We start from the raw sequence: 25,078 nt of genomic DNA on the forward strand, positions 1-25,078 counted from the left end.
TTGAAAAGGAGAAATGAAGGGGTAGGAATGGAAAGCAAGTGTAGTGAGACCCCAGGGATCTCAGACAGAGAGAGGCAAGCTCCTTTGGTCCAATTCATGTGAGGGTACAGGCTAATGACAAAATTAAAGCATAACAATAGAAATATAATAGGTTAATTTACTCATCACGTGTATCTTCCTTCATAAATATTTGATGAACAGAGTTCTTAGTACTCCATTGAGTCATCTTTACAAGAAGCCTATGGAGTTTATCATTTAATGTTTCATAGAGGGGAACTGAGGCTCACAGAGGTTAAATCAGTCACTGCCTAAGGCAACACAGCTGACATGACTGGCCAGGCATTTGACCAGGGCCTGCAATCTCTTACCCACTAAACTGCCCACAACAGATTGGAGTCTGTTTGGAGCCAAAGGACAAAAGAGAGATAATTTGCACTTAGCTGGGCCTGGTGAAATTCATGGCAATAAACCCCTAAAAGGAGAATAGCTACTACTAAGGTCCATGACAAGAGGCACAGGGCCATCAGGCACATCTAAGACATGGGAAAGGAGGTGGAACTGGAAGAGGCTTCAGAGAGGGGCCTCACCTGGCTGTAGGAGGGCCTGATGCCCAGTTCTGAGGTTCCATGAAATAGGTAGACAGCACCCCGGTTTTCTTGCTCTCCTGGGGCACCGATGGCGACGTCTGTCAGTTTGTCCCCATTCGCATCCCCCAGCACTGTCAAGGCTGCCCCAAAGCGGCCCCAGGGGTGGCCCTGCTCCCCACAGAGAATGACCTCACACTGCCACCTAGCCCTCTGCAGAACAAAACCAGTGTCATGCCCCAACCCAGACAACCCCTCCACCCCACTCCCAGGCCCCACCCAGCCCAGGTCTCATCAGACACTCACCCCCTGGGGCAAGTGGCACACGGACACCTGGCCCCCCCACGCCGGCTTGTAGTAGTGTGGAGCCCCAATGAGGACAAGGTCAGAGCTACCATCTCTATCCACATCCACAGTACAGAGGGAGGCCCCAAAGTAGGAGCCAATCTGGAGGGCAGAGCGTGAAGTCACCCTGCCTGCCTGCCCCCTGCCACCAGAACCTTACCCCGTGGTCCCCCAAACCCCTTCATCTCCTCCCTCTCCATCCTTGGACACCCTGCCACCCTCATGGTCCACTCTGGATTCCTCTACACCCAACCTGGGTCCCTGCAACTTCAGCCTTTGGCTTCCATTGTCCGGACTCCCGGGTGAAGAGGACAACCTTCCCAGTATGCTGATGGCGGGGAGCCCCCAGGATCAGGCTCTTCACCCCCTTCCAAAAGGCCAGCTCGGTGGAGTAACCTGGGGGGGGCAGGCCTCAGCACAAAATCTTCCTCCCCATCCCTTAAGCTCCTGCCCTTTCCAGGCAGCTCATCTCCTCCCGCCTGTGCCCCCAACCACAGCTTTTTCTCACCCAGGTAAGAGTCCCTCATGTCCACGTTCTCTTGAGACACACTGATGAAAGTGGGGCTCATATTTTGGGGGTATATGAAGGCACCTCCAGACCAGCTGAAGCTCCCCACAGCCCCCAGAACTGGTCCATCCTGGGAGGAAAGGATTCCAGGGCTAAGCACTTTTGAGTCAAAACAAGGCAGCCTATTCCAAAGCAATGCCTGCTACCAACTCCACTCATTATTTGGAATTCTCTTTTCCTTCCCCAGTCCTGTCCAGCAGCTTCAATCCCTGACTCCTAATGTCTCTCTCAGTCCATCCCCAGTGCCGCTGCTCCAGTAAGTCCCAGCTCTTCTCACCCACTGCCCTTTCTGCCTCCTATTGTGTTCTTCTCTGCTCCACCCTCCTCAGTGTTAGGTTTCCTCAGACCAAATATATAGCCATCACCCAGCTGGCAACCCAAGATGGCTCCCTGTCACCAAGACCCTGAGGATGGTATCTCAGGTCCTCCCCAGACAAACCTGTGGAGTTGCTCTATGCTTTGAACACACCAAGTGTTTGACCTGGACACCTCTCCTCTCTTTCTGAGATGCAACTGCTCTCTTGGGAAGAGTCATCCTCAAAGCCACCTTCTCTGTGAGGTCTTCCTTGGCTCCCTCGGGGAGTGATAGGTGTTTCCTACTCTGCATAACTTGCTTATTGCCTTTCTAAACTTTTGACTATAGATAATTTAGAACATATACAAAAGTAGAAAGAAATGCACAATGAACTCATAAGTACCCAGGTTCAATGATCAATTCATTACCAACCTCGATTCATTTCTATGTCCCTCCAACTCACCCCCAAAACTCTTTTGAAGAAAATCCCTCTGGATATTTTTAACACACATCTACTTTCACATAAGTCATGCTATTTTGCCATTTCTTTGGTCTGCATGATCTGGTCTTTCCCATCTCTCCACCCACTCCTTCCATGCTGCCCCTCACTCAACCTGCTCCAGCTGTGCTGTCCCTTTTATCTCTCTAGTGCAGTAACCTTGTTCATGCTTCAGGACCTTTGCACTTGCCTTTTCCCCTCCCTGGAGCAATCTCTCCCCAGATTTTCCCACACCTATCCCTTTCTCATCATTCACCCTCAGTTGTTATTCCTCAGGCCTCCTCTGATCATCTCTCTTGCTCTCTTCTAACACTGAGCATAATCTGAAGATCTTTTGTTTGTGTTTATTGTCTCCTCCCACTGTATATGTGCTCTGTGTGAGAGCAGGAACCTTGGCTATCCTGTTCTCTGCCGTGCTCCTAGCACCTACATACACTGCCTATATGTCTCTCTCTAAACGGACAGTGACCTTGAGGACAGGATCTCCTTCTTATTTACTTCTGGGTCCCAGGACCCAGCACAGGGCTGGCCCAGGATTGGTGCCTGAGACCTGTTTATCAAGCATATGCTCCACCTACCATGGTGAGCACTGAACTGAAGCCTTCTTGTGACATCTCATGCTGGAAGGAGCTACTTGTCCTCGACTGGGTTCCTGTGGGAAAACAGGTCACTTAGGCTCTGGGGACCATGAGACCACAAGGACTTAGAAGGAGAAGAATGAGTCTGGGTCTCAGGTTCTGGGGCACAATTTTGGGTGACATGTGAATAGGGATGGACCCTCAGAACTGTAGGGAACAATCGGGTTGGGAACCTTTGGATTCCAAGACCCAAGCTCGCCCTGTATTTACCCTCCACTGCAAAGATCTTCTCCTGCAGCTGCTTCTGGATGCTGCTGAGTGCTGCAAAGTTGTCCACCTTGAACACGTGATCCTGAGAGGGCACTGAGCCAATGGTGTTCAGCTCCTCCCTGGCAGTGGGTTCCTGGAAAGCATCTCCCACCTGTGGCAGAGAGGCAGCTGAGGAGGAGCCCACCAGCCTTTCTGCATGAGTGAGATGCAGTCTCAGTCTGAGAGAGCCACGAGAAAGAGGACGTACCCCAATGGCATAGCGAATGATGCCAGCTTTCTCTGCCAGGGGCATGACATCACTGTATTCCAGGGGGTCTTTGTATTTCTGCCCATCTGTGATGACAATGAGAATCTTCTTGGCACTTTCACGGGCACCATTCCTACTATGAAACAGTTCTTTCCTGTCAAGGAAGAAAGGGAGTTGGGTCTCCTGAGATGAAACTGATTTTGAAAAGAAATCATTTGCAGCTCTAGAAGGTCATCTGGGGAGACTTTGGTGTTCTGGTACCCTTTGACTTTACCAGGAAAAATGTTAAGAAAATGCCTCAGCTACGGGTGCCTCGGTGGCTCAGTTTGTTTGGTGTCAGACTTTGGCTGAGGTCATGATCTCACATCTCATGAGTTGGAGCCCCACATGGAACTCTGCACTAACAGCCTGGAGCCTGCTTGGATTCTCTGTCTCCTTCTCTCTGCCCCTCCCCCAATCTCTCTCTTTCTCTCTCTCAAAAATAAATGAAAACTTAAAGAAAATAAATAGTCTCAGCCCTTTCTGAAAGCCATACAATGATTATTAAGAACAATAATAAATGTACTCCTATGTCTTGTTCTAAAAATCCTGCCATTATGGAACCTCATTTCCAGGAGACAGTGTGGTTCAGAGTAGGAGCTTTGGATTCAGACACTTGGTCAATTGCTTTACCTCCCTGAACCTCTGCTTGTCTTCGTGGAATATGAGAATAAGAATTGTGCCATAGCTCATCTTCAATGTTGGCCCCAGTGTGCCACATCTGATTCCCTTCCCATATTGAATCTGACCTGTGACTTGTTTTAATCAGTAGTATGAAATGGAAATGACACTATTCTAGTTATGGGCTTAAAAAGCCTTGGTAGCTCTTGCACTTTGGGGAGCAAAGTTGGTAGGGGAATGCCTTGTTCAGTGTTTCTCCAGCACCACCCCTAGAGTGGTACCCTGGGGTGCACAAGTCAAAGATCCCAGACATTCACCCAGTTCTTTCCCAGAAGAACCACATCTTCTGTTCTGGCCCCACCACCTAAGCCATTTCTTCATGGTCTGCCTAGCACCCAATGCTGGACAGGCACATGGTAAGCACCCAGTTAATGCAGAGAACTCACATAAATGAGGATGTGGGGGTAGAGGGATGTGAGTGAGGAGACAGGCAGAACACACTTGGCAACAATTCCTGACTCTCTGCCAGGGATGTCAAAAAGGGGTGCACCATTTTCTGGATAAAACTCTAACCACTTGTCCAGCACTTCATGTTCAGAAGCACCTCATGCATCAGATCTCATGTAGTCCTTACAACCAAGATGTACGTTTATCCTCATTTGACAGTTTACTGAGACTTAGATTCAGTAACTTCCAGTGTTGCCCAGGTTATCAGCAGGGAGCCAGAATGAGAACTCTGATTGTCTGAACCAAAGCTTATGTCTCTGCTGCCCCAGGTGGAGTCAGAATCTAGCCAATCCAAGGCCGGCAGAGAGGAAACACACTGCAGAAGAATCCCACACTATATCGGGGGAAACACTCCAGGGAGGACAGCCCCTCCACTCCCCTTTAGAGCCCCTTTCTCCAGAACTTCCTAGAGCTGTGCAGACCAGCATGAGGAAGTGGTGTGGCAGTGTGTCCAAATGAGGCAGAAGGGAGAACTTACACTACTTTCAGGATGCCTGTGGCTGTAAAAGTCAGGCCTTTCAGTTGTCTGATGGGATCCACGAGGCTCTGAGGGCTTGAGCTTCTCTGGAATTTAGTGAAGGTGAAGTGGATCTCCAGATGGTTGGAGTACTGCATGAGTGAGAACTGCAAAGACCAAGAGGAAGGCCCTGGGTCTCAGGAGTTATTTTTAAATTAACTTTTATTTTGGAATAATTTTGGATTTACAATTTCCATGTGTTTTTTGATGCTAAAACCCAGGAGGAAATTGGCCCAAAAAGAAAATTAGGAAATCAAAACCAAATAATGCTTCTTTCATACTTTGGAAATACTGCAATATTTGTTAAAATAAGACGTTTTTAAACTTTCATAACATATGAAATAAACTTGTAGGCTATATTTCCTCACTTCTCAAGAATTCATACACACATGTACACTAATTAGTGAGAAATAAAATAAGAGAAATCATGAGTTGCATGGAAAACACAACAAAGAAATCATTAAGTATTTGGCCAAGGTATCTTCAGTCTAATTTCATAGCAAAACTATTTTTGCAATCCTTTCAATGCTTTTTAACAGTAAAAAAAAACATATTTCCTGGGCCATATAAAGACATATTAAATGTCACAGGGGAATTCCCTCAGGTAAGGGCACAAATCAGCCCTGCACTGAGACCTTAGCCTTATCATGGCATAGGTCCACTGAGCCCACCCCCAGCAATGCCAGGCCTCCTCCTAGGTTGGCCTTTCCCAAAGGCAGCCACCACCACCCCAGCACTCCCCAGGTCTCAGGGACCCAAACTTCACCAGTGTGTTGGTGCCCTCAAACTGCCCCATCACAGCTATGACAAAGTCCTTCATCTGCTTAAAGTCCCTTTGGTCAATACTTCCAGAGCCATCAATCAGGAAGACAATGTCCATCTCTTGACTTGGACACTCTGTAGAGAAGGAGGAAGGAATCAGAGATGCTAGTGTGGGGCCCAGCCATCTCCCAGGACCCAGAAACCCTTCCTGCTCCACAGACTTACAGTGTCATTCCTGGATTAGGAATCAATTCCCACCAAGTTTCCAGCACCCTCCACTGCCCAAAATTTAAGAAACCAACCAAACAAAGAGAGAGAGACAGAGAGAGAGAGAGAGAGAGAGAAAGAGAGAGAGAGAGAGAGAAACACAAAGAGAGAGGCAAACAAGAAACAGACTTTTAACTATAGAGGACAAACTCTTGGTTACCAGGAGGGAGGTGAGTGGTGGATGGGTGAAATAAGTGATGGGGATTAAGGAGCACACTTGTCATGATGAGCACCAGGTGATACATGGAATTGTTGAATCACTATTTTGTACATCTGAAACTAATATAACACTGTATGCTAACTATACTGTAATTAAAATTAAAACTTTATTTTAAAAAGCATTCTAACCACAAAAGAAAAATCTGTTGCCCAAGCCCCTTCCCCCTCATCAGGGTCCCTATTGCTTCCCACCTTCCACAAGGCCTAGAACATGGAGGAGGAAGGAAAGGACAGAGACAAGGTGGGCTCCTCATTCGCTTAGTCAACAAATATTTATTGAATACACACTCTAGGAATGTTGTAGAGCACAGGGGAAAGCAATTTATGAAAGTGATTCAGAGTGTGTATTCTGAGCATGCCTGGGCTCAAATCCCAGCTCTTGCATCTACTAGTGGTCAATTCAAGCAAGTTATGTAACTTCACTGGGCTTCAGTTTTCCCCATCTGTAAAATGGAGATAATAATAGTGCCTAACACATGGACTAGGATAAAAAGTAATATGTGTATAAAATGCTTAAGATTGGGCCTGGCCCCCCATAAAGGTTAGCTCCTATCACCATCATCACCATGTGCCAGGCATTGTTTCAGGCCCAAAAACACACCTGCATGGATGCTAAGTTGTGCCACCAAGACACACCCCCTATCAGGATGGAGGTGCTTATTATCAGCTGCAGGTAGTTGGCTGTTGATGGCTCCCAGCTGATAACTAAGCATCAGGAGTTGCCCACAGTTACACCTCCTGCTCCTGGGGGCAACCTGCATGCAGTCATGTTCCAAGCTTCTCTGAGTTGGCTGAAGCCTCTGTTCTGATCCATCACAGTCCACCCTCTTTCTCTAATGAGTCCTGCTTCCTTCATGCTCTCAGAAGTATTGCTGCTGAGAATATTCCCAAATGAGACACAGAGTTCATTTCTCAGGAAATCTGGTCTAAGTCCATAGTTTTAGAAAAGATACCATCCCTGTCTTCATGGAGTCCACACAGGGTAAAGACACACCTTATACCCATGAACAAATAAGACATTTCAGACCAACCCCAAACTCACATAAAGTGTGTGGCTTGTGTAAAGGACACAGTTGGTGCCTCCACCAGTACCCCACATCCTGTGTTGCTCTCAGTGTGGTAAGAGATCAGGCCACCACAGACAGCAATGAGGCATGATGCTGAACTGTGGCAGCTGGCCTCCTGCCACTGAAACAAAAATACTTTCTCCTCACTCCCCACACCTCCCCCATCTCGCCTATTCAACCAGCTGGTGCTTCACCCATGCTGAAAAGAAATGGAAGATCACTTTCCTCTCTGCTTCCTTGACCAGAAAATTCAGCCCTCCACATGGCTGGCCAAGAAGCCCTAAGGTGCTTCTCTTCTCACCTGTTATCTCCCAACAGCTGGGTAGCTGAAGTTCCCTGTCTCCACATCTTTCACTTGTGTGCACTTGTTAGCTGGACCACAAAACCACCCACCATATCCTCTCTCAGGCCAGCCCAGTGGCAAGTTCCCTCACAATATCACTTATGTTCTTTGTTCCTTTTGTTATATCCACTGGGCTCCCAACAGCAGGCACCAGGCTATAGCTGAGCACTGCCTGAGAAAAGACAGGTTAACATCAGGAAAGGTTGGTTTCAACTCTGAGCTTTGTTACTTCCAAACAGTGGGAACTCAGCTCTCTAAGACTCAGTTTTCTTGCTTGTGAGACAGGGATCATCCTGTCTACCAACCAGAAACTATGAGGATGCAATAAAAATGCACACCACACATCCAGCACTGTCTGGCATGCAGTCCCTTCATCCTCTACTCAAACTTGCCTTGCTTACACCAGGCTTATGTGCCTAAGTTCCATTTTCAACAAGCATCCCATCTCATGAGCCATGGAGACATCTAGAATAAAGGAGTTATGTCCTAGTGCTGAAATGCCACATCCTCTATTTTGACTGCACAGACATCCAAGGCAGTTCATGGCATCCCCAAGACTCCTGGACACCCCTCCTCCACTCTCTCTGTCCCCTCTGTAGACTCTGCACTCACAGTTTGATTGAGAGGTGTTTCTGCTGCTATTTCACCTTTGCCTAAAATCCCACCATGCCTGGTATCATGGCTTCTCTAGTCCAAAGCATTGCTCTCAGTCAGCACCTCGAGTGCCCCTGGCTCTCACTTGGAGCCCAGTATCTCTTCTGATGCCACAGAGAAAAGAGTTTACCTGTATCTTCCTCCTAGTCTAAGCACATGGTTCTAGCTAGCTAGAATATCAGTCATAACAGTAGTCACATATTATGTGCCAGGCAGAGGTCTAAGTATATATATATATATATATATATATATATATATATATATATATAATCTTTTAATCCTCATAACCACCTCGATTATTAAGACCCAGTTGACCAAAGAGGAAATGAAAACCAGGGAATTAGGTCACTTGCCCAAGGACACAGAAGACAGACTTATTCAGAATGACTCTCAGAGAGATGATGTTCAGTGTCCCTGGCACCACTCTCTGTGGAAGACATCAGCAACAAAATGTGCATCACATTTTCCATGGCCCTAATGTTTGCTCCCTTTAGAAACTCATCAGTGAGTGATCAGGAATGGCCTCATACTTGGATCCCTGGATCTATCATCCTCACCACATTTTCACCATCCACCTTTCACCTTTCCTCTGAAAGCCCAAGAAGCATCTCTGCACCTGTTGGCAACTGTGAGATCCTCATGCCTCCTGTTGCCAGCACTCTGAAGCTCCCTTCTACCTCATCCGAACCTTTTCCCCTCGACCAGCTTAGAGAACCTGTTGTAAGCTGCCCTTCTTATGAGGCCAGACCATGTTCCCAGACCTTCTTGGGCTCACTGAGGCCTCTGGGAAGAGGCCATGAGCACAGGAAGCCAAGACCATAGTCTCAGGCTCTGCCCACTCCTCTGTGCCAGTATGTGTATAAAACAGAAATGCTGTCTCTAAAGGGACCTACTTGGCAGGGCAGCAGGCACTGTCCGAATGGTCTGCAGGTGGGAGCCCAACAGGAAGCAAAAGCCTTCTGCATACATATTCTCCCCACAGGCTCTGTGCATGGTTGGGCCGCAGGCCTAGAGGCAGAGACCTGTGTGAGCAAAGGGGCCCCAGAATTCTCCATATTCTTCTCCCCCAGCCCAAGCCTCCTCTGGCCCCTGATCCTGCCCTTGTGACCCTTCTATGACCCAGAGAAACTCACCAGCAGCCAGGAGCGATTGGTGGAGGCTGCCAGGGACAGGCCCAGGGACATGTTCACGGCCTCTGGTGGTGCTGAGGGCAGATACACATGATCATACTCATGGGCACACCCTCATTTGGGGGGAGAATCAGGACTAGAGGCCAAGGAGAGACATTCTTGTACAGGAGGATTGAGGGCCCCAATTCCCAGGTGGAGTCACTCACTGTGCAGTGCTATAGGTTGACATAGGCCAGTGGCAGCTGCACAGTCATACAACCGTCCTGTCCGGTTGACCGCCACCACCTCCAGGGGGGCTCCCACCACGAGTCTGGAGGCACAAGCATGACATATAGTTGTATGAGGGGTAAGAACACAGGGCGCTTCAGGTGAGGAAGTATCACCATGTAACAAGGAAGTGAGAGTTTGAGAGGGAAGCTCTTGGCATTTGCCACTCATGAGGCTATTCAAAAAGGAGAGCTTCAGTTTAACCCACATGTGCTGAAGGACTATGCTGGACTTTTTGTTTGTGTATGTGTGAGGATACATAAATAAATTTGTATTTATATATACAAATGGTTTGAGTGCTGTTTTTTTAACATTAACCAAAAATAAATATATTCAAAAGAAAAACATTTTCCAGCCATGAGTAAGTGCATTTTGTTTCTGGGGTACCATCATTCTGAGCCACCCAAGAAATAGATCACCTCAAGTTACATGGAAAAAAAAGAATTTTTTTATATTAAATATAACTTATTGTCAAATTGGTTTCCATACAACACCCAGTGCTCAATCCAACAGGTACCCTGGAAAAAAATTAAAGGTTATTTATTTTTGAAAGAGAGAGAGCATGAATGAGCTGGGGAGGGGCAGAGGGGAGGGGAGACAGAATCCCAAGCATGTTCCGTGCTGTCAGCACAAAGCTGAATGTGTGGCTCTAAGCCACAAACTGTGAGATCATCTCCTTAGCCAAACTCGGATGCTTAGCTGACTGAGTCAGCCAGGCACCCCTACATGGAAAAATTTTAAGCCATAAGGTATCAAAACAAAAAGATTATTCTGTAATTAATTGGATAATTTAAATATAACATAAGCAATTTGAGTTGGACAACTTAAAGCAAAAGCATCAGACTCCATATCAATATCTACAGTCATATAAGTGCAAAAATTTATTTATAAAACCTTTTGAGAGGAGAGAATTTTTTAATTTTAAAAAAATGTTATCTCTGCCAACAATCTCTCCACTCAGATGAGAAAACTAGACAAATATTTGTGTGTTTTTAACTAATTAGCCAGGCAAACCACATTAGGTTAACATTTAAATCTTCCTTCTAGAAAGCTAGTCCTTTATGGAAAGCTGAGATCTTTGTGGGTCTAACACTTGCTGATGAAAACCTAAATAGATGGTTAGAGATGTAGCAGTTTGGGACCTGCTGGCATAAATGGATGAGCAAACTTTTCATCTACATGTTTTCCTTTACCCTATCTATTCCTGATTCATAGGCTTGGTCTTTTCAGTGTTTGGGTTGTGTTTCAACAGACAACAGGAAAAACAATAGCTTTGTAGCAATCAGCATGTCATCCAGTCTATATATTTACTTTTTTGTAAATACTGGTGAACAGCAGTCAATCAATAGTTTATGGATGTGTGTGTGTGTGTGTGTGTGTGTGTGTGTGTGTGTGTGTGTGTAACTGATGGTGATGGAAGTGGGACAGTGGCTATCTTTGAATTTGTTGGATTTTGAGTGATCAGAAAAGGCCTAAGGGAATCCAGGGGAGTGGACCTGAGGATGTTCTGTATCTGGATCCAGGCAGCAGCTACCTGGGTATACACATATGAAAAATTTATTGAGTTGGACCTTCCAAGATTGGGCACTTCAGTTTTTGCCCTGTATATTTCAAAATAAACAAACAAACCAAAAAAAAAAAAAAACCCATAACTCTGACATCTGGCATTTTCTTTCATGCCCCAGCCTGCCAGCTGGGTGAGGAAGGGGGATGGATGTGCTTTTAGAACTCAGTGACCTCAATATGCTACTTCTTGGCCAATTAAATCTTCTTGTATTCTCAGGCTCATTGCCAACTTGACCTCCTCTGTGAAGCCTTCCTAGAATTCCCTCCTGGGTTTGATCTCTTCCTTCTTATGCCTCCAGATTTCCGTTATACTTGCATCACATTGGGACTTTAACAACTTGGGTCCCTGCTGCTGGGACCTGAGAATGTGAGTTTCTGGAAGCAGGGTGAGGTACATAATTGACAGTCCCAGTGTGAAATAAAAATGTGGGCCTTTTGTTCTGGGAGAAAAAAAGTTTTTTTCCCTTTTTTTTTTTTTTCCTCCCCATGGTCCTCCTCTTTACCTGTCCTGTCTTTACCTGTTTGCTATTTAGTGTTGAATTCCCCAAGGCACAGGGATTTTCCCAGGGCCAGTGCAAACCCCACAGACTGAGCAAACTGTGCACAGCCAACCTTGACCTTGCCTAACTCATACCAGGGGCTGAGGGCAGCAGGGGTCACTGGATAGGTGTGGGGAAGCAGGAAGCTAAGAACCACTCCACAGAAGGCTAGACTGCATGTGAGCCAAAGCTCCAAGCCTCCAGCACATCTCCACTTCCCCATCAATCTTTTTTTTTTTAATTTTTTTTTCAACGTTTATTTATTTTTGGGACAGAGAGAGACAGAGCATGAACGGGGGAGGGGCAGAGAGAGAGGGAGACACAGAATCGGAAACAGGCTCCAGGCTCTGAGCCATCAGCCCAGAGCCTGACGCGGGGCTCGAACTCACGGGCCGCGAGATCGTGACCTGGCTGGAGTCGGGTGCTTAACCGACTGCGCCACCCAGGCGCCCCTCCCCATCAATCTTAATGACCACACACAAATGCTAAGATCAATTCTTAATAATTTCAAGAAGAAGACTGCAAAACATTATTACAAGTGCAAGGGTAACTGTACTGGTCACTTACACTGGTCACATGCCACAAAGCGAGACCTGTCTGGAGGAGATTCAAGATCTCCCTCCTGAAAGAGTGTCTTGTTCAGAGTTTGTGGCCCTTCCTGGAACCGTGAATAGTTGGTAGTAGTGGTGTCAGTGGTGTCAGACTTTGCCCATGCTGCCCTTCCTCCAGATACCTCCTAACCCATGTTCATCCATTTGCCTGAAGGCTGAAGGGGTGAGGGTGGGGAGAGTGGGCAGGGCTTACCTCGATCTGCCAAACTGGGCCACACTCTGTCCAAAGCTAACTCCATCCTCTTGAAAGACCATGGGCTCCTCCACATCCAAGTTGAACCCATAATAAGAAGCAATGACTGAGGAATATGGAGAGGGAAGTGAGGGTGGGAGGAACAGTCAGAGAAGCCTCATCTCCTCTGGATACCTGACTTTTGGGATCTTGATGCCCACCCCAGTCCAGCTCATCTTCCCAGGAGAAGGGTGTTCTTTTTGTTTCCTGATTTGCCATCTGTGTGGCTCCTGTCTCTCCCTTCCTCAACAATAATCAAACCACAATACAAAGGGCAACAATCCAGAGAAATGCCCCTCAAGGATATTTCAAAGGACATGTACAACCTGAAATTGAGCCTGTCACCTCATGGTATGTTAGCTCAAGAATGTCCCTTATGATAATACAATTCATTTCCTAAACTGAGACCTTCTGAGAATGAAAGGGACACCATTAACAATTACATCATGGTCCACCCTAAGGTCCAGATGGGGAAACAGACTTAGAATTTTTTGATTAATTATTTATTCTTATGTGTTTCCCATGACCCCCTTCCTTGGTGCTAGGCTCTAAGACAACAAGGACTGCAACCATCTTGTGTTGGTGCCTGAGGCAGTGCCTGGCCCTTAACAGGTGACTAATTACTATTTGTTGGCTGACCCAGAACTGCACAGGACGTCCCTGGTATAGCCAGGATTCCAACCCACTCTCCTGATCCTTCACATTCTCCTCTCTGGTGACTAAGCTCAAAAACCTCAGTGGAAGGCCCCCTACATTTCAAGGGCTTTTCCCACAACTCTCACTCCTAGACAGCAGGTTTCTTCTCCATTTCTACTAGAATTCCCAGCTGTCTCTGGATTGAGGAGTCAACTCCAACCCCAAAGTAGGGAAGCTCTAAGAATATAAAGCATTAGGCCAGGATGTGACAGGCAAGGTCCAAACAACTGAATCTTGGGGTTCTGGGAAAAGGCCAGATGTTGAAGGTGCCATAATCCTACCATGGCCACATGCAAGGGAGCTTCACATCCCAAATCTCCTCAAAGGATGATTCTATTTCTGAGTCTGAAAAAAGAACCTATGACCAGACAAGTAGGATGATGCCAAAAGTCTCAGACTGAAATGTCTCAGAGGCCAAGAGGGTGACATCAGTGAGTGAAGTGGGTGGTGTGAGTACCAGGGAATTATGGGCACTTAGAGCATGTGGCCCTTTTAAAAGGAGGTAAGCATTACCAGGGTCTAGAATCCAGAGCTCCAGACCTTCCCATTTCTCAAGAGAAGCTGAAAGTCTGGATTTTTGTGTGGAATCTGATTTTTGACTGACACACAAATGATTTCAAATGACACAGAAATGTGATCCTGTTACAGGTTCAATTTCTGGACTATTCTCTTGGCAGTCGTGGAACAACCTACCTGAAATCAAAACCAAGGACCAAGGATGAGATATCCAAAGTTTCCCCTCCCTAGTGACTTCTATGGCCTTCCCCGCTGGGGCTCTGAGGCTGACTCCTGTCAACCATACCACCACACACACACACACACACACACACACACACACACACACACCAGGGGCCTGACAGAAGGTGGGGGGAAGCCTTGGGGAATGTGGAGAAGTAGCTTATTCTCCACCCAAACTTAGCCTATGAGTCCATCTTATCTCATCTTTGCTCAGGTTATGACCCTCCCCTGATTCCAGGCCATTCCTCTTTCCACACCAGAATCTAGACACTAAGGCACTCCCTTGCCTCACCTCCTCCACAGAGCTATATGAGTTGACCACCAGCCCCAGAATGCCCTATCAGACAGAGACGCCCCCGCCCAGACCTCTTCCAGCTCTGAGGCCCCACTTACCACCTAAGAGGAGCATAATTCCAAAAGCCATCATTGAGCAGCGTATTGAAGGAGGCGTGAAGAGCTGAGCAGTAGAGCACTGAAGGATACTTAGCGTCCTCGGGGAGAATTAAAATAATGACTCAGGCCTTCAAGTGACAGAAGGAGGGGCATAGTGAGGAAGTCTTTGGTTAATCATAGAACAGAGGCAGGGATAGGAGGCCAAAGACACTCTTGGGGAAAATTGCCCTTACTCTCCCACCACCACCACCTTTAGAGATCTGGCTTCCTTGTCCAGGGCTTGGCTTTCCCAGAAGTCCACCCTTCCCCATGCCTTGAGGCCCAGTTGATACCCAGGGAACTCTGGGACCCCCCTGGGGCCCAGAAACCAAAGTGCATATGACAAAGGGGGTGAAACAGATGGCTACAGAGCCCCCACTTCACGGATGTGAGCCTGGAGAACGGCAGACCTCCACCTCAGATAGCAGTGTTGGGGGTGTAGCAGGGGTTACAGTGTTGTTTATAAAACCAGACTCCATCGAGAGGAAAATGGATAATCAAACTGGTAAATGGGCTTAGTAGCCATAAAAGGGCTTACCAGTCAACAATAAAAGAGAAGAGACTACAGATAGGTGTAAGAACATGGATGAATCTCAACTTTGTCATAAGTAATAGAAATCAGACACCAGACTGCAAAATGTTTGATTCGTTTCACATGAACAGGCAAAACTAACCTGTTAAGGATAGATATAGAACAGTGATTGCCTCAGTTTTGAGGTGGAGAGGGAACTTCTGACATTTGTTAAATTTAACATTCAACTCTTGATATTTTAATATTTAATAATTTAATATTTTAACATTTTTAAATGTGGAAAAGATAGATAAATGTGTGGTTGTTATTTATTATCTGTAATATTCTTTGTGTTTTGAATATTCTATAATTAAGCATATATGAATGTTTCTCAAAAACATGAAAAAAAGGTACTGAGTATAGTACCAGGAATAGAATTAGAAGGCTAAAATATATGACAAAATCCCTAATTATGGCATGTTATTTTAAGTATATATGTGACAGTTAAAATACTAAAAATGTAGTTTACATGTCAACTATAGACAATATAAAATCATCTCTAAACAAAAATTTTAGGTCAATTTACTTGCGTTGATATTTAATACACAGAAAAAAATTAAGTAGATGGTGGGAAGGGCACTGATGCAGGGAATGGGGCCAAAGATTATGTATGATTGCTGGCTTTGAGGCTGATTTACCTACTTCCTGCAAAGAATGTCAAGTTGAGCAACAAGCTTCTCCCTCTTGTGCTAAGGTGTCTGTAGCAAACGGCATCCCCCATCAGTTCTGTGAACCTGTGAACTTCTCTCTGTGTTTGGAACCACAAAATAATTTTTGGTGGTCTTCCTTAACACAAAATGTAAAGATATCTTCGTGTCCTCCATCTATAGCACACCTCATCTTTTAGACACAATCTCAAATGAATTAACATTTCATACATAATCTTTAATTTGGGACTTCCTTTCCCAAGCAAAGCTTGAGGGTAACTAATATTTCGCTGATTTCAGCAACTGTAAAGATTTCCAATTTTGCTCAATTTTATTATCACTTGTCTCAGCAAAAGTTTTTCTGTTTAGTTTCCACTCATTAAAAAACAACAACAACAATAATAAGGGCATATTGCAAAAAGATATTCAAATACTTATGAAAACCACACAGTGCCACAAAAGTATCTTTCTTCTAGGCCTGTTAATGAGTTTTCCTTCAACAGTTGCTGTAGGTTGATGTTCCTCAACTCTAGTATCTTCAGGGCACTTAATAGGGGTTCCACACTTAGCAGAACCACCAACTCTTTGTAAAACTTTTAAAGCTTTTGATATGATAATTTATAATAAACATATATTTGGTCTTTGTCTTCTCTGGCACAGAGCTCCTAAAATTCTTAGAATTCCTAAGTTATAAGAACAATATAAGTGTCTCATGTTACAAGGGGACCTTGGGGAAGCAACTAAAAATGGGAACTGGTCACAGTGCCTGAGTGGCTCAGTTAGTTGAATGTCTAACATCAGCTCCGTCATGATCTCATGGTTCATGAGTTCAAACCCCATATTGGGCTCACTGCTGTCAATGCAGAGCCCACTTCAGATCCTCTGTACCCCTCTATCTCTGCCCCTGCCCCACTCAGTCTCTCTCTCTCAAAAATGAATAGATATTTATTTTAAAAATGTGACTGGCTGCCAGTAGAGCCAATGATGGGATTAGAGGTTTGGAAGTTTCAGTCCCACCTCCCCAATTTCCTGAGAGGAGAGAGGGGCTGGAGATTGGGTTCAATCATCAATGGGCAATGAATGATTTAAAAACTTTTTTTTTTTAAATTTTTTTTTTCCAACGTTTATTTATTTTTGGGACAGAGAGAGACAGAGCATGAACGGGGGAGGGGCAGAGAGAGAGGGAGACACAGAATTGGAAGCAGGCTCCAGGCTCTGAGCCATCAGCCCAGAGCCTGACACGGGGCTCAAACTCACGGACCGCGAGATCGTGACCTGGCTGAAGTCGGACGCTTAACCGACTGCGCCACCCAGGCGCCCCTGAATGATTTAATTAATCACACCTATGTAATGAAGCCTTCATAAAAATCCAAAAGCACGGAATTCTGGTAGGCAAAAACATGGAGATTTGGGGAGAATGCCATGATTGGAGAGGACATGAAGGCTTCATGCCCTTTCCCTATACCTTGCCCTAGGCATCTCTTCCATCTCACTGTATGTGAGTTATATCCTTTTATAATAAATCTGTAATTTGGTAAGTAAAATGTTTTGCCGAGTTCTGTGAGCTACTCTAGGAAATTAAACCCAAGAAAGGGGTCGTTGGGACCTCCAATGTATCAGAAATGGGTGAGAAGCACATGTGTTGTATATTGGTTTAATATGATTTCAAATCCCCTTGTTTATAACCAAGACAAAATAAAATTGCTTTTAGAAGTGAAGTTGTTTTCATCATCAACGGCAAGGGAAACAAAAGCAAACATGAACTATTGATACTTCAAGATAAAAAGCTTCTGCACAGCATGGTAACATTCAACCAAACTAAAAGGCAGCCTAGAGAATGGGAGAAGATATTGGCAAATGACATATCTAATTAAGGGTTAGCACCCAAAATCTATAAAGAACTTATCAAACTCAAAACCCAAAAAACAACCCAGTTAAGAAATGGGCAGAAGACATGAATGGACACTTCCAAAGAAGACATCTAGATGGTAAATGGACACAGGAAAAGATGCTCAACATCATGTATCATCAGGGAAATATAAATCAAAACCATGATGAGATAACACCTCACACCTGTCTGAATGGCTGAAATTAAACACAAGAAACAACAGGTGTTGGGAGAAAGGGGAAACTTCTTTGCACTGTTGGTGGGAAAGCAAACTGGTGCAGCCACTCTGGAAAACACTATGGAGGTTACTCAAAAAACTAAAAATAGAGGGGCGCCTGAGTGGCGCAGCTGATTACACATGTGACTCTTGATCTCGGTTCAGGTCATGATCTCACAGTGTGTGGGTTCAAGTCCCACATCAGGCTCTGTGCTAATGGCAGAGCCTGCTTGGGATTCCGTCTCTCCTTCTCTCTGCCTTTCCCCAGCTTGTTCTCTCGTTCTCTCTCTCTCTCTCTCTCAAAATAAATAAGTAAACTTAAAAAAAAAACCTAAAAATAGAACCCGGCAATCACACTATAAGGTATTTACCTAAAGGATAAAAAAAATACACATTCAAAAGGGTACGTGCACCTCAATGTTTATAGCAGCATTTTCAAATATAGCCAAACTATGGAGAGAGCCCAAATGTCCATTACCTGATGAATGGATAAAGAAGATATATATCTATCCATATACATACAATGGAATATTACTCACCCATCAAAAAGAATGAAATCTTGCCATCTGCAATGACATGGATAGAATTGGAATGTATTATGCTAAGCAAAATAAGTCAGAGAAAGAAAATACAATATGACTTCACTTATATGTGGAATTTAAGAAACAAAACAGATGAACATATGGAAAGGGGGAAGAAAGTGGAGAGAGGAGAAAAAAACCATGAGAGATTCTTAACAACAGAGAACAAACTGAGGGTTGACAGAGGGAGGTGAGTGAGAGATGGGCTAGATGGGTGATTGGTATTACAGGGGGCACTTGTTGTGATGAGCACTGGGTATTGAATGTAAGTGATAAATCACTGAATTCTACTCCTGAAACCAATATTGCATTATATGCTGGCTAACTAAAATTTAAATTAAAAAAGAAATAAAGTTGTTTTAATATAAAAATAAAGGAGTTGTGTCAGTATATCATTATCTCATCTCTTCTCACTGATATGAACTTAGTAGCTAAGCTGCTGAAGGGCCCTGCTGAAGAAGGATTACCAGTCAAAATATGTGAAGAAGCTTCCTGGGCTGTTCATTTTAGCCATTCTGACCGGTGTGAGGTGGTATGGGAACACTTTTGCACTGTTGGTGGGAATGCAAACTGGTGCAGCCACTCTGGAAAACAGTGTGGAAGTTACTCAAAAAATTAAAAATAGAATTGTCCTATGACCCAGCAATAGCACTGCTAGGAATTTACCCAAGGGATACAGGAGTGCTGATGCATAGGGACACATGTACCCCAATGTTTATAGCAGTGCTTTCAACAAGCACCTAAATGTCCATCAACTGATCAATGGGTAAAGAAGATGTGCTTTATATATACAATGGAATACTACTTGTCAATGAGAAAGAATGAAATCATGCCATTTGCAACAATGTGGATGGAACTGGAGGGTGTTATGCTAAGTGAAATAAATCAGTCAGAGAAAGACAGATACCATATGTTTTCACTCACATGTGGATCTTGAGAAACTTAACAGTAGACCATGGGGGGAAGGGAAGGGGAAAAAGAGTAACAGAGAGAGGGAGGCAAACCAAAGAGACTCTTAAATACAGAGAACAAACTAAGGGTTGATGGGGTGGGGGAGAAGGGAAAGTGGGTGATGGTCATTGAGGAGGGCATTTGTTGGAATGAGCACTGGGTGTTGTGTGGAAGCCAATTTGACAACAAATTATATTTAAAAATATATATGAAGAAGCAACTCTCAGAAGGGGACATTTAAACTACAAATACCAAGAGTTTGTGAGGGATATCCATGAGTATTTAGTCTGAGCAAGGCTACAATTTACTGATCTGAATAGCCTTCTGAAGACCTTGGGGAAATTAACTCCTGCCATGGTAAAACTAGCAATGGTGAAAGCCATGCAGCAACTCTGTGAAGAAGATCATCTTGCCCACCTACACCTTGGCATCTTTTCCTATCAACATGCTGTAGTAACCAGGGAATTTTACTTTCGCACTGGCAGCTGGACATCAGTTCTTGGTTGGCTAAACTGTCTCTACTGATTATCAACTCTATAAAGACACACCACAACTAAACTTGGATTCTATTCCTTTCATCTCCCCTCACCTGGAACAATAGTGTGACAAATCCATCATTGGTTTGGAGTATGTTATTTCTTTTTTTTTTTTAATGTTTATTTATTTTGAGAGAGAGAGAGAGAGAATGAGCAGGGAAGGGAATGAAAGAAAGAGAGAGAGAGAATCCCAAGCAGGCTCTGTGCTGTCAGCACAGAGCCCAGTGTGGGGCTCAATCCCCCAAACTAAGATTATGACCTGAGCTAAAATCAGGAGTTGGGTGTTTAACAGACTGGGCCACCAAGGCACCCCTGCAGTGTGTTATTTCTTTAATGACTTATTAAGAGACATTATCCTGCATGTTATTGGCTTGTGAAATTCCCACAGTTAAATAAATTGCCGGCAAAGATGAACTTAGTTTCTGAGGGTTAATTCTCCCCCAAAACAAAATAATTGGCATAATTAGTATACAACCTTAAGTAATAATATTTGAAGCAGTCAGTGCTGTGGGTTATATCATACCCATTGCAAATTTGAAATACAGATTGACAACTTATGTTCAATTCATAATTGACCAAAACCTGATAAAGCCCATTACTGAACTGGCAAAGTTTAAATTAAATATGCTATTTACCATCTATGGCATTCTATGGAAATTAGAAACAGCCTGTGAATAGACAAAATTTATAGAGCTATTATAGTTTGGGTGCTAACATTGACCACAATAATTATCGTAATACTGCTTTACCATTATGAACATTTTGGCATGCTTTATTAAACACCTTTAAAATAAAACTTAGAGGGTACCTGCAGGGCTCAGTCGCTTAAGCATCAAACTTCAGCTCAGGTCATGATCTCATGGTTCATGAGTTCAAGCCCCACATCAGGCTCTCTGCTGTCAGCACAGAGCCTGCTTTGGATCTTCTGTCCACTTCTCTCTGCCTCTCTCTCTCTCTCTCTCTCAAAAATAAATAAACATTTTTAAAAGGTAAAATAAAACTTTGAACACTGTTGTGAAAGACAAAAGGGCAATACCAAACATCTCTCACCTATTAACCATACACAAATTACTCAAGGGGGTGGTTTAGGGGTAGATTGGATTATATATTAACTTCTGAGGACCCCTAGAGTCTTATTTAAGATTTAATCTGGAAAGAAACTCCAGATGTTGGCCTCATTTCCCAACCCAGTGAGTTATATCTTATATTTAAAAGACCAAAGAAGGAAGACATCCCAATGCTCTTCTTAGGAACATTAAATAACATAGATACCAATAGATGGGGGGGGGGGGAAAGTGATATAAAAGTAGTACAAAAAGTGACCCCAGAGGAAAAAGAAGTCCAGATCCTTTTGTTCCTAAAAGTACCAATCCACAGCCTGAGAACAATAATTACTTTAAACTTTTCAGCCCTGGTAACTTTAACTTACTAAAAGTTAAACCCATGAAAATAGACAAAACCAAAACGAATGATAATATGGAACCAGTCAGAGTCACGGAGGAGAAATCTTATACTAGATAAGAAATGACAAAAAAATAGTAATTCCAATAAACTGATTTAGACACAGAGACCCAGCACCTATTAGATTTATGTGTCAAATGAGAGCATATTCTGACCCTCACAGGAACAGAGGGTGTGCAACCCAGACCGATTACCACTGATGCTAAATTTAATCAACATCTAAGGCCTTTTGAGAAAATAATACTAATTTACAATGACTTTCGTTTGACTGGGTAGCAACAACTGAGACAGTAAGATACCGTCTATCTGATGCCATCGCTCAAAACATCTCGATGGAAAGTAGCATGGGAAGCTACTCATAAAATAATGAAATTAAGGTATTGGCTATGATTTGAGAAGGGACAGAAACTCTTACTGCTACATGTGGAAGTAACAGAAGAAATTTAAAAGGTCATCCTAAAAACTAAAATAGCTAAATACCTAAATAGCTAAATACCTAAAAAACCTAATAGCTAAAAACTTCCCTAACATGGGGTAGGAAACAGACATCCACGTCCAGGAAGCACAGACATCTCCAAACAAAATGAATACCAGGAGGGCCACTTCAAGACAGAGCCCAAGTGTCCATTGATGGATGCATACACACATGCACACACACGATGGAATATTATTCAGCCATTTGGGTGCTAACACACAAATGATATGGATGGGGCTAGAGAGTATAACGCTAAGTGAAATAGCCAGAGAAAGACAAATATCATGATTTCACTCATATATGGAATTTAAAAAACAACACAAACAAGAGAAAAAAATAAAAGAGAGAGAGAAAGAGAGAAATCAAGAAACATACTCTTAATTATAGAGAACAAACTTATGGTTACTGGAGGAGAGATGGTAGGGAGGGGATGAAATAGATGATGCAGATTAAGGAGTCCACTTGTCATGATGGGCACAGGATGATGTATGCAAGTGTTGAAACACTATGTTGTACATATGAAACTAACACAGCACTGTATGTTAACTATACTGGAATTAAAATAAAAATGTTATTTTATTTTATTTTATTTTAATATATGAAATTTATTGTCAAATTGGTTTCCATACAATACCCAGTGTTCATCCCAAAAGGTGCCCTCCTCAATACCCATCACCCACCTTCCCCTCCCTCCCACCCCCCCATCAACTCTCAGTTTGTTCTCAGTTTTTAACAGTCTCTTATGCTTTGGCTCTCTCCCACTCTAACCTCTTTTTTTATTTTTTTCCTTCCCCTCCCCCATGGGTTCCTGTCAAGTTTCTCAGGATCCACATAAGAGTGAAACCATATGGTATCTGTCTTTCTCTGTATGGCTTATTTCACTTAGCATCACACTCTCCAGTTCCATCCACGTTGCTACAAAAGGCCATATTTCATTTTTTCTCATTGCCACGTAGTATTCCATTGTGTATATAAACCACAATTTCTTTACCCATTCATTGGTTGGTGGACATTTAGGCTCTTTCCATAATTTGGCTATTGTTGAGAGTGCTGCTATAAACATTGGGGGTACAAGTGCCCATATGCATCAGTACTCCTGTATCCCTTGGATAAATTCCTAGCAGTGCTATTGCTGGGTCATAAGGTAGGTCTATTTTTAATTTTCTGAGGAACCTCCACACTGCTTTCCAGAGCGGCTGCACCAATTTGCATTCCCACCAACAGTGCAAGAGGGTTCCCGTTTGTCCACATCCTCTCCAGCATCTATAGTCTCCTGATTTGTTCATTTTGGCCACTCTGACAGGCGTGAGATGGTATCTGAGTGTGCTTTTGATTTGTATTTCCCTGATAAGGAGCGACGCTGAACATCTTTTCATGTGCCTGTTGGCCATCCGGATGTCTTCTTTAGAGAAGTGTCCATTCATGTTTTCTGCCCATTTCTTCACTGGGTTATTTGCTTTTCGGGTGTGGAGTTTGGTGAGCTCTTTATAGATTTTGGATACTAGCCCTTTGTCCGATATGTCATTTGCAAAGATCTTTTCCCATTCCGTTGGTTGCCTTTTAGTTTTGTTGGTTGTTTCCTTTGCTGTGCAGAAGCTTTTTATCTTCATAAGGTCCCAGTAATTCACTTTTGCTCTTAATTCCCTTGCCTTTGGGGATGTGTCGAGTAAGAGATTGCTACGGCTGAGGTCAGAGAGGTCTTTTCCTGCTTTCTTCTCTAAGGTTTTGATGGTTTCCTGTCTCACATTCAGGTCCTTTATCCATTTTGAGTGTATTTTTGTGAATGGTGTGAGAAAGTGGTCTAGTTTCAACCTTCTGCATGTTGCTGTCCAGTTCTCCCAGCACCATTTGTTAAAGAGACTGTCTTTTTTCCATTGGATGTTCTTTCCTGCTTTGTCAAAGATGAGTTGGCCATACGTTTGTGGGTCTAGTTCTGGGGTTTCTGTTCTATTCCATTGGTCTATGTGTCTGTTTTTGTGCCAAAACCATGTTGTCTTGATGATGACAGCTTTGTAGTAGAGGCTAAAGTCTGGGATTGTGATGCCTCCTGCTTTGGTCTTCTTCAAAATTACTTTGGCTATTCGGGGCCTTTTGTGGTTCCATATGAATTTTAGGATTGCTTGTTCTAGCTTCGAGAAGAATGCTGGTGCAATTTTGATTGGGATTGCATTGAATGTGTAGATAGCTTTGGGTAGTATTGACATTTTGACAATATTTATTCTTCCAATCCATGAGCAGGGAATGTCTTTCCATTTCTTTAAATCTTCTTCAATTACCTTCACAAGTTTTCTATAGTTTTCAGCATACAGATCTTTTACATCTTTGGTTAGATTTATTCCTAGGTATTTTATGCTTCTTGGTGCAATTGTGAATGGGATCAGTTTCTTTATTTGTCTTTCTGTTGCTTCATTGTTAGTGTATAAGAATGCAACTGATTTCTGTACATTGATTTTGTATCCTGCAACTTTGCTGAATTCATGTATCAGTTCTTCTTTTTTTATTTATATATGAAATTTATTGTCAAATTGGTTTCCATACAACACCCAGTGCTCATCCCAAAAGGTGCCCTCCTCAATACCCATCACCCACCCTCTCCTCCCTCCCACCCCCCATCAACCCTCAGTTTGCTCTCAGTTCTCAACAGTCTCTTATGCTTTGGCTCTCTCCCACTCTAACCTCTTTTTTTTCCTTCCCCTCCCCCATGGGTTCCTGTCAAGTTTCTCAGGATCCACATAAGAGTGAAACCATATGGTATCTGTCTTTCTCTGTATGGCTTATTTCACTTAGCATCACACTCTCCGGTTCCATCCACGTTGCAACAAAAGGCCATATTTCATTTTTTCTCATTGCCACGTAGTATTCTATAGTGTATATAAACCACAATTTCTTTATCCATTCATCAGTTGATGGATATTTAGGCTCTTTCCATAATTTGGCTATTGTTGAGAGTGCTGCTATGAACATTGGGGTACAAGTGCCCCTATGCATCAGTACTCCTGTGTCCCTTGGATAAATTCCTAGCAGTGCTATTGCTGGGTCATAGGGTAGGTCTATTTTTAATTTTCTGAGGAACCTCCACACTGCTTTCCAGAGCGGCTGCACCAATTTGCATTCCCACCAACAGTGCAAGAGGGTTCCCGTTTGTCCACATCCTCTCC

General features: G+C 43.7%; 1 protein-coding gene across 6 annotated transcripts in view; it reads right to left on the reverse strand.

Annotated features, from left to right (window-relative positions):
• The window catches only part of LOC147573002 (integrin alpha-D-like), a 37,139-nt gene extending 22,429 nt beyond the window's left edge, over window positions 1-14,710 (reverse strand). For 3 of the 6 annotated variants that reach the window (XR_015245527.1, XM_086692304.1, XM_086692302.1), the window contains exons 1-14: window positions 14,555-14,710; window positions 12,689-12,794; window positions 9,719-9,822; window positions 9,516-9,586; window positions 9,276-9,390; window positions 5,837-5,967; window positions 5,032-5,177; window positions 3,387-3,540; window positions 3,140-3,290; window positions 2,870-2,943; window positions 1,438-1,567; window positions 1,183-1,325; window positions 891-1,031; window positions 588-797 (exon numbers count right to left, since the gene is read on the reverse strand). Coding sequence is in view for 5 of the 6 variants with exons in the window: in XM_086692304.1 (XP_086548430.1) it covers window positions 588-797; window positions 891-1,031; window positions 1,183-1,325; window positions 1,438-1,567; window positions 2,870-2,943; window positions 3,140-3,290; window positions 3,387-3,540; window positions 5,032-5,177; window positions 5,837-5,967; window positions 9,276-9,390; window positions 9,516-9,586; window positions 9,719-9,822; window positions 12,689-12,794; window positions 14,555-14,588 (1,710 nt within the window). In the remaining variant the exon portion in view is untranslated. Of the gene's footprint in view, window positions 1-587; window positions 798-890; window positions 1,032-1,182; window positions 1,326-1,437; window positions 1,568-2,869; window positions 2,944-3,139; window positions 3,541-5,031; window positions 5,178-5,836; window positions 5,968-9,275; window positions 9,391-9,515; window positions 9,587-9,718; window positions 9,823-12,688; window positions 12,795-14,554 lie in introns of all 6 variants that reach the window. The other 3 variants (XM_086692305.1, XM_086692306.1, XM_086692307.1) reach the window with 3 other exon arrangements.
• Between the last annotated feature and the right edge of the window lie 10,368 nt (window positions 14,711-25,078).

The sequence above is a fragment of the Puma concolor genome, chromosome E3 (genome assembly GCF_028749965.1).
Source record: "Puma concolor isolate L17-30 chromosome E3, mPumCon1.1.hap2, whole genome shotgun sequence".
Classification (NCBI taxonomy): Eukaryota; Metazoa; Chordata; class Mammalia; order Carnivora; family Felidae; genus Puma; species Puma concolor.